At 40.4% G+C, this 16,934-nt stretch overlaps 1 protein-coding gene across 1 annotated transcript in view; it reads right to left on the bottom strand.

Moving 5' to 3' along the window:
* Positions 1 to 9,304: 9,304 nt before the first annotated feature.
* The window catches only part of LOC107190048 (rap1 GTPase-activating protein 1-like), a 58,035-nt gene continuing 50,405 nt past the window's right edge, over positions 9,305 to 16,934 (bottom strand). Inside the window, exons 6-10 of the mRNA XM_015578774.1 lie at positions 16,667 to 16,905; positions 15,032 to 15,310; positions 14,679 to 14,844; positions 13,241 to 14,083; positions 9,305 to 9,466 (exon numbers count right to left, since the gene is read on the bottom strand). Coding sequence (XP_015434260.1) covers positions 9,305 to 9,466; positions 13,241 to 14,083; positions 14,679 to 14,844; positions 15,032 to 15,310; positions 16,667 to 16,905 — 1,689 coding nt within the window. The remainder of the gene's footprint in view (positions 9,467 to 13,240; positions 14,084 to 14,678; positions 14,845 to 15,031; positions 15,311 to 16,666; positions 16,906 to 16,934) is intronic.

The following is a 16,934-nucleotide window of genomic DNA, read 5'->3' as shown; positions in this document are numbered from 1 at the left end:
CTTCCGGGACGGACGTTTCTAGAACATCCGAAATATAAGTCTTACGAACATCCTAGGGATGTTCAAAGTGGACGTAGGATATTCGGATATACAGTAGACATGAAACGGAAGTTCGTTGGATGTGCGGTGCTATCCGGGACGTTTATTATAAAAAATGGGCTAGTAACTTTGATTACTTTAATTATCTCCATTATTCCTACAGATATAAAAAAAGTTAATTCATAAAAGTTATATGGTATCAGAGGGACCATAACATAGTAGAAATAGGTTTGTTATAGGTCGAGAAAAAATTAACAATTTGTGACATATTTATCATTTTGTATATAAAATATCACGAATTATTAAACTTTTTCATATAGTACCTTAATATTTTATTACGCAGAATGCTTAGAAGAATCCGTTTACATGAAAACAATATTTTTGTTCTACAATATTTCAATATAATTAAAAAGAAAGCATAATTAACCTTCAAATTTTAGAAGACACGACAAAATTTTTATTGTTCAGTAATGGCACCCTCCATGTTAAACAAATTTTGTGCATAAACTTTTTTGATATCGCTTAAAATATCGGAGAAATATATATAATTAAAATGACCAAGAAGCACATACATCCAGCCCACCCTATATGTAGCTGCGTCGCACAAGTGAATCACTTTGTCGGCGTGTTGCGCGACCGTTGCCAAGGAACCGCTACTCACTGCTATTGGTAGACAGTCTTCAGGCGACGAACCACAAATCTGTATATAGATACCGAATTTTCGAAGTAAAAATCAGGATCCTCTCTGAATTTTTTAACATGACAAGCAGAATATACGCTTGTTTACAGACAAAGGGTGGTCATATCCAGTATTCGTTATAAATTTTAAATAATCGGCCCTTATTAGAGCCACCGATACCTATGCTTCCTTGTAGAGTGCTAATTTCCATGGTACCCCTTCGGTCGACTCGGCGCCTAACGATCTCTGTGATCGTTGGGAGGGAGGCTCTGTTCCTCCGTTCTCCTATCCCCTGGATAGAATCCTTATTCCTCCGTTCTCCTGACCCCTGGATAGAAACCTTATTCCTCCGTTCTCCTATCCCCTGGATAGAAACCTTATTTCTCCGTTCTCCTATCCCCTGGATAGAAACCTTATTCCTCCGTTCTCCTGTCCCTTGGATAGTCTTATTCATGCCGAGAGGCCTCAAACTAAAGGCCAAATACGACCCTGAAAGCGCGAGTATTGTCTTGGCACCAGATAATCACGTGGTTAGTTTTTAAATTCTGTTGGTACGGTTTCCCTAGGAATCCTTCAGGAGCGCTTCGGTGTTCTACGCGCGCGAGTGCAAGTCGGCAGAGAGCGGTCCGGTTCTCTGTTCTTTTGCGCCCAATTTAAATTTCGGTAACACAATACGGGGTAGCAACAGGCTACTGTTCGCGATGCTTAGAGAATCATCAAGTCGTCGGGGCGGTCTTTGGAAATTGTTGATGTTTCCGTTCCGCTGGTCAACGTCTCGAGGAAGGACGACTACGCACGTAGCTTCCACGTGTCGCTGAATTGACGGTTCCCGTTCGATCTTCTCGTTCAAAGGTGGTCAGAACAAATGTGCAAAAAAAGAGGAAATGAAACTACAGGATATAACAGGCGCTACGACGCTTAGACGAGGACGCCCTCATGGCCGCAGTGGCCTGGTTCGAAGATGGTGATAGGAGCGGGCCCCTTGATGACGTGACGGATGAAGCGATGAGTGGTTGCTCTCCAGCAGGCCAGAGGAGGGGGCAAGTCCTATGCATGGAAAGAGCTCCTAGCGTCATTGAATGGAGACCCGTGGGGTCGCCCGTACCGACTTGTGCTGAGCAAAATGCGGCCTTGGTCCCCTCCGGTGACATAGCAACGGGAGTCCCAGCTGCTCGGCAGGATAGTGGACGAACTGTTCCCAGATAGAGGAGAGGTACCACGACTCCTGCATAAGGCGGACCCAATCTATTGGTCCGCTAAGTTGGAGGTCTCTCGCGAAGAGATAGCCTGGACTATAAGGCGTCTGGGTACCCGACGGCATTCCCGGCAGTCTGTCGGTTTTGGCCCTAGAAGTCCTTGGAGCCTGGCTTGGGCAGCTGTTCAACTGCTGTCTAGAGTCCGGCCGCGTCCCCCTGGAGTGGAAGCAGGGCAGATTGGTTCTCCTGAGGAAGGTGGGCAGGCCCGCGGAGTCGCCCTCAGCTGACAGGTCGATGACCATTTAAATGACGGTGAAACTTTTAACATCGTTTTCCAAGTCAATGGGTCATTTACGACCTACGGTTGCTTTAAGACTTTTGTTCCTCTGAGTGAGGACTATATGATGCAATACAAAAATTTTATTAGGCTTTCCAATATGAAAGTAATATGAGAGATTTAAAGGATCACATACGTTACATCGAAAAATGGAGAAATACATTCGAAAACGACATCGCATAGATCGTGATAATTGGGACATACATATTTGTAAAATATTTGTAAAAGCATATAAAGTTTTATTGAAAGTCAAACAAAATTGTGCTTGTAGAAAAAGCTTCGATCAAGAAAAGTACATGCTATCTTATACATAAATTTCAGAGGCAAATATTGTATGAGAAGTAATGTAGAAAACTAACACACGTAGATTTTATTATGATAAACTTTGGTATTATAATATGACTGACCTTTCACGCCCCTCAATCTTTTCGTTTCTACGTGCTGCGATTGGTAGCCGACGTTACCGCGGGAGCTTGGCTGGCAGACTCGCACTCTGATTGGTCGGGGTTTTTCGTTAATATCTCATTAACAAAGCCACAAATAACATTTTCGCTAAGGAAAAACTCGTTTCATATCACCTCACGAGTCTCCCATTTCCGGGTCCACCAACATTTTTGTTACACTCTGTATAATGGACGTACACATGCACAGTTTACTGTTTACCGAATGTATGCCACGATGTATAAGAATTTAATTGAAGTGCAAATTAGAGATCATGTCATTCGTATTGGAGATCAAAATTTTACATTCCAGCAGGACAATGCGTCCGTCCATAAAGCGGCAGTTATGAAAAATTCTTTTGTATCTCAAAATATACCTGTTCTTCCATGGCCTGCAAGGTCTCCCGATATAAATATCATAGAAAATTGTTGGGAAGAACTTTGGCGAGCTGTTTATGCCAATAATAGGAAATTTTATGCAATCCAGGAGTTGAAGGAATGCATTACTCAGAAAAGGCAAAAACCTTCACAAATAAAAATGAAAAAGTAATATAAATCATTAGCAAATCGAATGGTGGAAGTTATACAGAAGAATAGAAGTTCAACCCATTATTAAATACGTAAGTAGTATACATATGATTGTTATTTGTGTGAAAAATTTCATTTCTTTCGTGTGTTCTTTTAAATGTGCTATCTTCTCGTCGCCCTCATATTTAACAATTATTATAAACAATATCTATGACATTAATTACTTATATGTGTAACTGTTTATTATGTTCTTTGAGATAAATGCATACGTATATTAGTCAATGTTTGTAGAATTTCGTGTAGAAATATAGAAATTCTTAAAATTTATGGTTGTGCTATCTTTTTGTCCGACAGTGTATATACAGTATTTTGTCTATTACTGTCACGAACTCGGGTCCGCATAGTGACCTGCATCGTCCAGGGGAAATGTTTCAGACCTTCATAAATTTGTTTTTGCCCGAAGCCCGAGACTCGGCAGTTCGCCTTTGTACTGTGCCGAACAGAAGAAAAGGAAGAGCGAATGAAATACAAAAAGAGAAGCCTGATTCTTAACTTCTGTTTACTCTGCTCGACTGTGTAAATCCGCCTGCGTCGATCTCGCTGGCCAATGGCTACATTGTAGATGCTGCGGGCACGCTCTATCTAACTCGGTCTCAGTATTACTAGTTTTCGTATTTTATTATTCGTTAATAAAAATACGTGTAACTGGAGGTGATCCAGCTAATTTTATTCGTCGGCAGCTCTCTGGACATTCGTTGACGCTTAAACGCTTCGTCCAACTAGGGGCGCGTTAACGTGTGATAATCGCTTTTGGAATGGCACTAGATACAAGTTGTAGTATAGATACAATGTAACAAAACCCTAATTGGTTTTCGTAGAATGGGCCTTCCTTTTCGAGATATTCTGATTTAAAGTTTCATACGCATCTAGTCATCAAGGAGTTGTGGGTAAGTCGGTACAGATCGAAATTTAGCATAAAGTGTTTACTCTTGAAGCCAGAGTGTAGGAATGTAAATCTACTGAACAGCGGGCTGTAGCATTTTGTACTGAAATACTGAACCAATTTAATTAATTTTTGTATAACCAATTTATTATTTAACTTTTTACGTTAAATAAAAAATATACGTCCTGACCAGAAATCGGGACGTGATTAGAAATACGGACATTGACCTAATGTGTACTACAATTTGTACCTAGCGTCGTACCAAAAGCGATTATCGCGCCTTGGCGCGCCCCTTGTAAGCGTCGTACATTCCCATGCTCTGTCTGTCGAGGGCGCTCAGCACGTCGAGCCAGTTGGTAAGAGAAAAAAAGACCTCATTTGACAAGCCGACGATTGAACCTTGGGAGACCAAAAAACGTTAAATGCCCGGGTATCGGTGAGACAACACTAATGCAACAATGAAACTTTTTTATTTTTGGTTCTTTGTTAATGAAACTTTTACTTACATATTGCTGTAGTACATAAGTTAGATAGTACATATATAAATTAGAAGATAATATAAGAGAACCGGAGGTACTTGTAACCCCATAGGGGTTCAATGAACACTTGCAATACCAACATATTGGTGAGAATTTACTGATTAAAATGATACCAAAGACGATATATAATAATTTGGATCACATTTACTTATGTAGAAAATGTTCGTTGTTATAAATAATCTAGAATATTGTACTTCACACTACCCTGATACACAACATACTATAGAAGTACTATACTAGTATTACTTTAAATGTGTCTAACAATACGTGTTTTCTGTTCGTGGAGCATCACCTTGTCGCGGTGCGCTGAGCTTGAGTGCCTTGACGATCAGTGGAGCCATGTCGGCATGAGCGTAAGCCCCAGGTAGGGTCACCCTAGCCGGACGGATCTGCTGTGAAGAGTCAGACTAAGCATGCACCAACACAATCACACAACACGCACACAAGCCGCAGGATACCTATCGTGTACTTACCACGCACGATGGGGTGTAAGATAAACCCTTCCAGAGAAGTTCAATGACGAGTAGGGCCCCTTCCTCAACGGCTAAACAAGCGCGGAGACAGAGGGTCGCGAGCGAACTTGGAGGACTGCAGACTCCTGGGGATGCCTCACCGAAGGGACACGGATCATCTGCTACAGAAACGACTCTCCGGCCACCCCGCAGGTATGCACGAAATGCGACACGAGTTTCCCGGTGGAAAGGGACATTCAGATGGCTCACAAAAAAGTGAAGGACACGATGTAGAAGATGAAAATGGCTACGAGTGGACAGAAGAATATCAGCATGGAAGTTAAAAACCGCATTGCTGAGTCGGTGGACCTCAATCCCTAAAAAAGTCTTTGGGGACAAAGCGCCGCGACGCCTACAGAAGTAGCTACACAAGACTAAGCAGAGGACGCCGGTCAAGGCACCAGACACTGTTGCACGCACGCTACCAGCAGAAGGAGCAAACGTTTCCAAGAAGAGAGTAACTTCCAGTCCGACAAAACAAGAGATCGAAAGAAGAAGAGACAAGACCCGCCATCGGATGCTTGGGAGGAAGTGCGCCAAAAACGAAATCGTAAGCAGGACTTGACGGCAGGGAAGGTCACTGCCCCTGAGGTTAACGACGGCAGTACCCCGGTCCATGAAGTTCGGAAAAAGAAGAAGCGGAAAACAAGGCGGGCTAAGCCCCGACCGAAGGCCTTCCTAGTAAGATCGACGAAGAGAAAGACCTACGCCGAGATCCTCGCGGAGCTCCGCAAAGAGATCAAATAGGAAGACACCGAGACAGAGGTGAAGAGAAGAAACTGAGCCACATCGTCGGAGATGGGCAGTGTTTAGGGAAGCCTTAGACGATGCCAAAATTCTGGTCACATAATGAAAGTCCTACAGGGGAACCTTCACAGAAGCAGGGTAGCTGACAATCTTCTGCACGAGATAATCAGAAAAAAAGAATCGCAATCCGACCTCGTGGTTCGTGGACTCGCTGAGTACAGCCGGCATCTGGACGCCAGACCCAGGGAAGACATTTGTGGAGAAGCATGGAAGGGTAAGTAGCTTCGTCTGGATCAGGTGCGGAGGGGTCACTTTCTTTAGCTGTTACCTCACGCCAAATGAAGGATTATGCGAGTTTGAAGACGAGATATTAGCAGCGTATCGAGAGATGGCGGGGGACTTTAACGCTAAGGCGGTAGAGTGGGGCACGCCTAGCCCTGACACTGGGGGCACCATTGTCATGGAAATGGCCGTTCGAACAGGATTTATCGTCTTGAACGAGGGTTCAGCGACAACGTACCGACGTTCCGGGTAAACAGAGACCATACCTGATATCTCTTCGGCCTCTGATCGCCTAACGCCACGAACACAAACATGGATGGTAATCGAGGACTACACCGGTATCGATCACCAATGTATTTCTTTTGAGATCTACAGCAGGTCCCACAGGAGCTGCCAGGAAAACATGCTCAGGTGAAATTTGGATAAAGTGGATGCACCCAAGTTCTTTCAACAACGCGAAGAGCGGAGGTTTACAATCACCACACCCGTCGAATTGTGCTTCTAGAGACGCACGACGTTTATTTGAGCGCGAGCAGGACGGACAGCACGTTTATATGCCAAGAAATGGCACCACCCTACAGTAAGCAAACAGCGGTTCCGCGGTGGATCTAGCCAAGAGGACAGGGTTTGTGATTTTAATGGGTAAGAATTCCACACGTTGCAGGACCGTGGACCATCCATAGTGTCTTTTTGAAGATTTCCACAATTCCCCTCGAGAACAATCCGTGTTTGTAATTTATCAGAATCGATAATGAAAAAATATGAATTGGTAACACTTTCTAAGTAAGTAAATATCATCCAAATTATATCATGTTTGGTACCATTTTAATAAGAAAAATCAGTAAATATTTAGAATAGGGGAGACAGTTCCGATAACCTTGATCTTGACATACGTTGTCAAGGAAACTCTTCTCAGAGTGACCTTCAGGCGGTTTTAGCCATCCATCGTTTCTTATTAAAAAGTTATAAACAAAATAATTTGCAAAATGTACCAGTTATTTTGAGTATTGAAGGGTTCCAGTAACCTTGACCTTAACATATGACGTAAATGTCACCCTTCCGAGTGACTTTGAGCAACTTTTACAGTCGCTCGTTGTTTGTTAAAAAGTTATTAACAAATAAATTGTGCAATATAAAGATGTATGTTTACCTCCACAATTTAAATCTCACCTAAACAGTATAAACATTGTATTATTAACATATCTGTTCCTTTAAGTGATTGCGTGGGCGGGGAGGGTCTCTGGTTGTCCTCCTGCACCCCCACCCCGAGAAAAACCTAGCCTTAACCTAGTTTAGTTTAGTTTGGAACGTAATTACCCGGGAGAGGGGATATCGGTATCCCCCCCCCCCTCCTAAAAAGTTCCAACTTTTTTAGTAGCCCGAACCTAACCCAAATACCAGTTTAATGTAATCAGAAATGAAGTCGGGGTAGGTTTGGGTTATATTGTTCTCGAGGTGGGGGCGCAGAGGTCGGGACAGAGCGCTTCCTCCACTCTACTCCCTCCTTCTCCCACGCAATCACTTAGTGAAGCAAATATGCTAATAATATAGTGTTTGTACTAGGTAAAATTTAAATTATTGAGTACCTTTATATTGCGAAATTTATTGTTTAATAACTTCTTAACAAATAAAGAGCGACGGCCAAAAATCTTCTCAGGGTCACTTAGCAGGATGACCTTGACCATATATATCAAGGTCAACGTCATCGGAGCTGCCTCCCGTATTCTAAATATTACCGTATCTTTTTGGGGGCTTCCAACGTTCAGCAGTCGGCTCGTGAAAAGGAAGCCACCGCGGCGTACCGGGATAATAAATTATGTGATTGACTGGTTTTATCTCCCCTCTCTCCAGTGATAAGGCTTACACTCTGACAGCAACGGGGCATGGCCAGTCTGACAGTAGTTGACAAAATACTGTATAAGGAAAACATATAATGATCATACTAATACCGACAGTGAAAAACAATGATAATAAATTCAGGTCGTTTATGTTTGTGCAGTTCTGAACAATGAACGGTAATACGTATTACATTTGTAACGCAATTGGCACGTCGAAACGTTTTAGGGCCTTAAACAATTTGGTGCAGCTAAATCATTGTAACTCTTCGAATGGTTAGAAAACCTAATCTTATTCTAAATTAACTAATGATACCGGGAAATTAATTAGTAAGGCTTTCGTACACGCTAAAATTTTTGCGGATTAATACTAAAGAACTAGTAATCGTTTTGGTAAATTTACCATAATAAATACTGTAGTTAACGATGCATATCCTTGTTTCAACATGAGACGTCAGGAATATATCGATAAAACACATTTCTAGAGTTTCATGGAACAATATGCACTTTCTTCGTGTTAAAACAATACGAGAAATGCATATATCACACCATGTATACGTAGTGTTTATGAACATTTAATTATTACAGATAAAATGTATTATATTCATTTCTATATGCTTACACTTAATATCGGAAGTGCTAAGTCTAAAGGCCATTTCAATTGTTCTATTCTAACGTTTCTAATTTTACTGTATAATAACAAGATGCATCTATTTCTTTGAATCTACATTCACGTTTCGACGTATTTGCGCAATCATTTTCTTATAATTCTATTGACTATTGGAGGTTAACTTATACATATTAATAAATTAATTGATAAATAATATGGTTAAAATTGAAACAAATATTACACTATAAGTAACGATCAGCTTCGCTGCATATACCTCGAAAAACGCATCGTTATAATTATATATCGCAAGCTCACTTTTGTTTCTTATTTAAATGTCATTCACTAACACCTCTTCTTACTTAACATCCTACGTTTGTGCCAATTTCTATCTAAACAAGTTTAACCATACTAGTCGAAATCAAACATAAATCATTTCAATTGCAAATTTCATACTTTTTGAAAACTGTTTCGGAAAGTATTCTTCAAAAGAAGAGATCCTAAAACGGTAAGTATTTACGATGTTATCAACTACTATGCTCAACTAATTAATAAAATCTAATAATCGTAACAGTAAGTTACTCGCCAATATAGGTGTACTAAACATGTGAAAATAACGCTTAAACGGTAGACGTTTGCTGGTTATTGTTGTCCAATGGAATACTCGTCGAACATTCTTTTAGCATCGCTCGTAATCGTAGAATTTCCTTTGAGGCAGCTGCAAGGTCCGATTCCAATTGGAGTTCCTTTTCACGTAGACGTTTTATGTCGCGTTGACAAGTCTGTAATATAACGTTGTAGATGAATAACCTGGAAGCATAGTACCACGCGATATACTGCCACGCGAGGCACTTCCCCTTCACACGTATTTTCGCGCACACAAATTCGCTCTCCCTCCACGTTGCATACGCCGGCGCACCAGCACGATCCAGCTTTTGCGCAGACTATAAACATTGGCGTAACTAGAATTTTTTCTGAGGGAGGGTTTTTAGTTACGCCAATGACTATGAGGCCGAGGTTAAAACGACAAAACTCAGCATGGAGGAGACTCTGAACTCATTGCCAGTTTACTCCTCTACAGTCCCTACCATGGCAATATAATTAGAGTCCACTGTACTAGAAGCAACATTTGTCGTTTCCAAGGATTACACGAGCGTAAAAGCGAGTAAATCGCTGACGGATGGTCGCATCGAATAGCTGAAGTATTAGAACAGTGGTAAAATATTAGTTGTATTCGGAAGTATAATTGCTTCTTTTTACTTGACAATAAACATACTTATATAATTACAACAATACTGAATTACGTAATCCATATTTTTAGGGTCTATTTTACCTAATATTTTTAACAACTTGGATGCCCTGTATCTTAGCTAAATCAAGAAACAGGCACCTACGATTTTTCACTTTTAATGAGGGATAGGGGGACTACAAATGTACACAAGATTTTTCATTTTCTGTGTTAAATATGAACTACAGGCTTATAGGGAGAGGTCCCTTTGAACGCCATCTTGAGATCTATCATTTCAATGCATGTACATCAAGGTTAAAGTAAAAACAATTATGTATTTACTTGTTTCAGTTGCGTAACATGCTTTAAATGTTTTCGTGTTACATTAAATAATTAGTATATTTTCAAGTAGATATAACATTTTTCATGATAATAAGTTAGGTTTGCATATACAATGTGAGCCAGCTAACGTTTGCACCTCAAATATCTTTGTTGTTTTTAGAGATACGTCAAATATCTTAAGGACAAAGTTGAATGGTTCCATGGGATTCACACGATGTCAACAAAATTTTTGTTTTTATGCTATTTTCTTTTAGAGATATCAAGGTCACCTTCATTTTTTAAAATGGAATCACCCTTTTTTTAAACACCCGCAATGATATTTCCTTTCATTAGGAATTCAGGGACTATAATTATTCAAGGTCGTTCAAGGTCACAGGTTAAAAGCTACAGGCTCGAAAAGACAGATTTTTACGTTTGTCCCTGATCTCCCATATGCTATTGATCTAAGTTAACATGGTCCCCATACTATTACCTTTTCACCTTTTGTAGAGACTAAAATCGGAATTTACCGATCGCGACCATTGAGAAGGAAAGTGAATGAGTATTGATGTGTTAACCCTCCGATTACGGTGCCAGAGTAATTTCTTAGACTAAAATCGGAATTTACCGATCGCGACCATTGAGAAGGAAAGTGAATGAGTATTGATGTGTAAGACCCGTCTCGAGAGCAACACGCACACAGTGACGGAGCTGTTCGTGTAAGTCCGAAAAATATCAAGGTCAAGGTCATTGGAGCCTTTCAACACTCAAAATAACTGCTACATGTTGTAGACATTTTTTGCTTATAACTTTCTAATAGAAAACGAGGGACGATTATAACCTCCTGAAGGTCACTGAGAAAGGTGACACATCAGAGTTGCCTCCTCTATTCTAAATATTTACCAAGATAATTTTTTTATTCGACCACATAAGATAATTTTTGTATTCCGAACGGAATTTATTCGAGCCGTCGAATAAGGTTTTCATCTTTTTTCGTACTTTGTTTTGTACTTTTATTCGTAAGCTTCGAATAAATTTCGAATAACTTTCGAACCTTCTTTTCGTACAAACTAACTTATTCTTCGAATTTCTGTATTTCCTTTATTAAATGAATATATATTGGCGCACCACCGTCCTGTTGACGATACAGCGTAAACGACGCGTATTCTCAAACTTAGATGTATTTGTAGAAAGAACAGTTCTGTCAAATCACAAATTAGAGTTTATTAAATCTTATTTAAAAAAAATTCTTCAATGTTCGCTTAAATCGTGAATGAAAATGCTCGCAAGATTTAGTTCAACGCATTGGAAGTTTTCACAACCGACTTGTGTTTCAAAATCAATAACTTTATTTTATTCTTATGATGCCCAGAGAACATATGTATCTTGAAGCATTAGCACTTAAATACTTTAATACTTAAATATTAAGAGTACATACAAGAAAACTGTTGTAAAACTCAAATTAACCTTCCCAACCCTGGCTAGGAGCCGTAGGATATTGGGAATCGGACAATCCGGTTATTGGGAAAAGAGCCCCCCCGCCCTACGAGGGGACCACACCGCCGAACAACGGTGGAGGAGCCTACTTCGCGAGGCAGCCGGTCGACTGCGGAGTCGGCAAACATCCACACCAACAGAATAGGACCAAGACAGCAGTAACCCCGCGCCTCCCTCTGTATAGGACTTCCAATGGAGGTAGCAGTGGGAGAGACCCAGAAATGGAGACCACAGACGCGTTCAGGGGACCGAATGTTGTACTCGGTCCAGTTTCAGGGGAACCGGAAATATTGGCGGGATATCCTCAGGGCCCGAGGACCCTCCGGAAAGGCGGCTTACCTGAAGACCGGCGGATACTCCAGGGGAAATTCGCGGCGGGGCACGCTTCTTCCACGACTGTAATCCTCATAAAGACGCATTGTGATAAACGCCTTGTTGAATCCACCTAGACCCTATCACCTCAAATTTGCGACCCCGACGTGATAGGTGAGTGAAGGAGGTGATAAGGAACGATTTTTAAACTTTTAAAAAAGACCCGACGATTTTTTCTTTTGAAAAAGACCCGATTTTTGCATTTTTAGGAAAAGTTCTTTATCCAACACATAGTTTCTACACAACATCGGATTCTGTCCAAGCTCTTTCAGCCGTGGGGAATGCCCCCCCCCCCCCCCCATAACTGGTGTATCGATACTTACGTTTCCATGGTTTTCAGATCATAACCATACAAAAATAAAATATGGAAAAGTACAACAAAAAAAAACTAAAAATACCGAGGATTTACCAAATGTTATACGCCCGAGTCACCAGTATGTGTGTCATTATTGCCTTACAAATTACCTAAACGTTGCAAATTATTATTGCCAAGATCCCACGGGTAGGAATTTTGGAAGTGTCGAAAGTGGGGACAGTCAGCATGCGCAGTATGCACATGTACCTATTGGGGAATAGACTGAGTGATGGTGGGGACCGCGTCGTCTGGCGGTGTGACCCGAGGGACACATTTTGGACATGCTTGTTTTAGTCTAAATCCGACAACTGTATCACTTAGTCTTGAATATCACCTTCGAGACTTCAATTCGTACAGATTATTACTAAAAAAAACGACAAAACCTCTTTATACTCAAGAATTTTCAATTTTCTTAAAAATTAAATATAAATTGTACGTACTGGCAAAAACGGTTTGAGGATTCGTATTCATTTTATACAAATATGTCACTAACGCCTGTTGCGGTTTAGAAAATCGGTAGAAAGTTAAAATTTGTTGAACAGTGTAATTGTTAATACTGTATTTATAAAATATGTTTATCTCACTTTGCTTTCGCGCTGTTCATTGTATTAAGAACATATAGATTGCTATAACATTAGGTTAAAAATGAAATTTCAAATTGGTCTTTCCGTGAAAGAGTTACACGAAGTAATCAGCTCGAGGTGAATAACCATGGAACTTAAATTCTTCGAGATTTTCCCCAGCTTATCTTATATACAAACTCAGAAGTATTTGTTTGCTTACCACATTCTGCCTTAGTAGGTCTAACTTGTCGCACTTGAGCCTTGTAACTTCCATCCTCAAGTTTTCATTTTCCAATACACCATCCTTAGTGGTACATCGTGCGGTGTCATGAGTTTCTGCAGAACTCATCGATTCGAGGCCAGTATCGCTGTCAGGATATACAACCTGATCGAGTTCCAATTCGCTGTTTAACGAACTGTCGTCACTTTCGGAAATAACACGTCGAGTAGTTTCGGTCTTCTCCGATCTTTTTTGTTTCCGCAGGTTCTCATGCGTCAATCTCTGAACAGACTGTACAGAACTATTATCCATTATCGTTATGTCATTGTTGACACAAATGGACACGGTGGATTCTCGACGATCACCCTCATCCTGCTGTATAGTGGCTAAACTGCTATCTTGATTGTCTGTGTTGGACAAACTACTGTCCTGGCTTCCTAAACTAGGGCTTCCGCATTCCAAATCTCTTCGGAGGGTCAGATCCGGAGAACCCAAGGGACTCGATGGTTCTACCGAACGCTTCCCACTATTCTTCGTAGTCGATTGCCGATTACTCAGTGGACTAGGTTCCGACTGGCTCTTCTTTGATAATTGCTGTGGCACGCTCTCCGTCGATGCGTTCCTAACACGTGATATCAGCGCCTTTCGAACAGTCTCGATGAATCTAGAACCACTTCCTCCGCTGCCAGATCCCGATGTGTCACTTGCTGTAGGACTTACTGGGCAATTTCCTCCAAATCCCAACCCAGCACCACCCAATCCAATTGCTCCTCCAAGAAATTCTGCGGTTTTCGCTTGTAACTCTTCTGTCAAGGACTCCAAAAGAGCTGACCGCGTCCTTAACTGTTCATACAAAATTTATTTCATTAATGTGTTATTTATCAAATAAATTAACCATATATTTATGCCTTAATTTTTTCACATAAGGTTATAAAGTAGGCAAGTTTTTATGATCCATACAGGGATTATGTATGAATATATATGTTTATATAATACACTTTTTTTCGGTTCAGTATGTTACAATTACAACGAGGAACCGTACAATATTTTATAAAAATAGTAACGTATTAACCGGGGTTAGAGTAATATACGTAATCCAAGAAGTATAATTCGCCGAACAACCTCTAAAAATCGAAAGAAATCGAAAATCAAATCAGTTAAAAAAAATTGCACCTGTCACATTATATTCACAAACCGATTGTATTTACGGAATAAGATTTGTATTGATTCTTGGATGAATAATAAATACATCTGTATTCACTGTGGAAGTAATAGGGGCAATTTTATCCATATTGTAAGAAATAACTCATAATAATGCAATTATGTCACAACTGCATAAAAATTTCTTAACACTGGCTTCCGTATTAACTGAATACATATATATATAAAGGGCGCGCCTACTTCAGTGTTAGTAGACGAAATACAGTGCGATAGTTACCTCAAGTTTTGAGAACTTCTCAGCTTTATAGGCCGCGTTTTCAGCATTTACTAACTTCGTTAGAAGGAATTCCTTAAATTCGACTCCACGCAAAAACACAGCAGGCGTTGGTAATGCTGGACCGAACCAAGGAACATCGTTACGCGCTGTCACACTTACTTTGTACCTGCATTTGGAATGTATAATTAGGTTGGTATAGTAATCAATGACAAACGGAATTCGTCTATTCAGCTACGTGGTCAAACGTTTCACGAGCTACTTTAAGCGGACGTTTGTTTAAAGTTGAGAAAAATTACGGTACAAATTTCACGGTAGCATATTACAACAGAATGCATACGAATCCAAGAATATACCTCGTATTAGAAGTGCAGGGGTCGACGACTTGTACCACAATGAATACGTGTAAGAAGTGGCTGGCAATCATATCCGGACTGAAAGGTGTTGGCTCCTCTTGGAATATTATCGCGACGATGTCATTACCGATGTGCCTTTTACGTTGCAGTTGTTGAGAATCCCCTGGACTGTATGGAAGAAGTGAGGCGACATGGAAGAGCACTTCTCGCCCTCGGAATACCTCATATACCGCAGAATCGCCCGTCTGCCCGTGTCGGGTGTCCAAACCTCCTCGATATCTACAGAGATTAAATACGTAAGCATTAACAAGTGTTCGAGATTAGCCTCAGGAGTTGGGGTTCGAAGGAGCGGTTTTTTGAATTGAAACAATAACAATGTTTATTGCCAATAACATTATGTACACTAACTTATAAATGTAATAAAGAGACTAGAACGATCATTGTACAATTAATTCGCAGAACCGAAATACGAAAAGATTGAATATTGTCTGTACAGGGACGGCCAATGTACATATTCTGCGGTTGGTGCTGTATTGACGATGGATAAATAAAATATTTTACTCAAATTTACGTAATAATACATATACGTGTTTATACTAGCAATATTAAAGCTGATTACTTTTTTGTACGCGAAAGAAAAACTAATAGGTCCGCTGGGATTTGAACCCAAGACCCTTTTCTAATACGTCTACTTTATAGTTTACAACGAACGGACAGGAGAGAATCCGTTCGAGCATGGTTCCTTCGCTGATTTCCGGACCTATCGAACACTCATGATCTGACAATGTTGCGTACTTTAGCCATGGCAACACTGTCCAAGTATGACTGTGGGACTAGCTTAGCTCGAATCGAGTTGAACGTAGTTCTCAAATTCACCGCACTTAAAACGTAGAGGTCAGTAAAATCACAGGACTTTTGTTGTGTCGGTACAACAGTTTAGGTGGGCCACCAATTCCCGTAAGGTGAAATGTCTACTCATATACGTACTCGATGGGACTATTATTCAAGCAGGCAAAAGTTATTCGACGTTTTATTCGAAGCCTTCAAATAAAGATACAGATAAAAGATGAAAATTTTATTCGGCACTACGAATGAAACAGTCTTTGAATAAAAAAAATATCTTCCTTCATTGAATAAATTCGCATCGAATAAACTTGTTTATTCAATGTTCTTTTGTGTCATTTTTATGAAATATATGTGTATGCGTATAACACTCGTATCAATTATGTCAATACAAGATAAATGAATATCATTTTGAACAGCAGATTTGTTTAGTATTCCATGTTTTTTATACATGGAATATCCGGACTATATGGTGTCATTTTTACAATTTGCTTTTCGGGAATTTCAAGTACTTCGTACATAATTTCATTAATTAAAAAAATAAGCATCACTACACGTACGAATAGAAAAAATCGTTGCACTCAGCTACCGATTATGTATTTTCGCTAGCACCCGTTTGTTTACATCGGCGCTTCGATCGATTGGGAGTTGGCCCCGAAGGAGTCTCTCCCCTTAAATCTAGAGTATACAAAATTTCTGGCAGCACTACATCGCAAAACTTCTAAACAACAAGCATTCCTCCAGGCACCCCAGTCTCCCAAATCATTCCAAACAGTATGGTCTATTACTAACCCCTTATGATCCTTCAAATCGATTGTTTGACCCAGTAGGTCCAGAAACTCCTGGAAAGCTGGCGTAATTTGCTGATTCCCGAAAAGTTGTTCCTCTGTAATTTGGCCAGCACGTTGATGAAGAACGCCAAATTTAAACCTTGACACGAGGGCGTGTTCGTCGTATCGCGCTATCAGTGCACCAGCACCGGAACAAACAACAGGCATCAGCGTACTCACGTTCAGTGATTCATTGATAACCTGTGTAAAAAGAGAAACAAAGATCTGTG

The sequence above is a fragment of the Dufourea novaeangliae genome, unplaced genomic scaffold, assembly GCF_001272555.1.
Source record: "Dufourea novaeangliae isolate 0120121106 unplaced genomic scaffold, ASM127255v1 scaffold11, whole genome shotgun sequence".
NCBI lineage: Eukaryota > Metazoa > Arthropoda > Insecta > Hymenoptera > Halictidae > Dufourea > Dufourea novaeangliae.
Note: the sequence above shows the minus strand (reverse complement) of the source record. Positions and strands in the feature narration are given on the sequence as shown.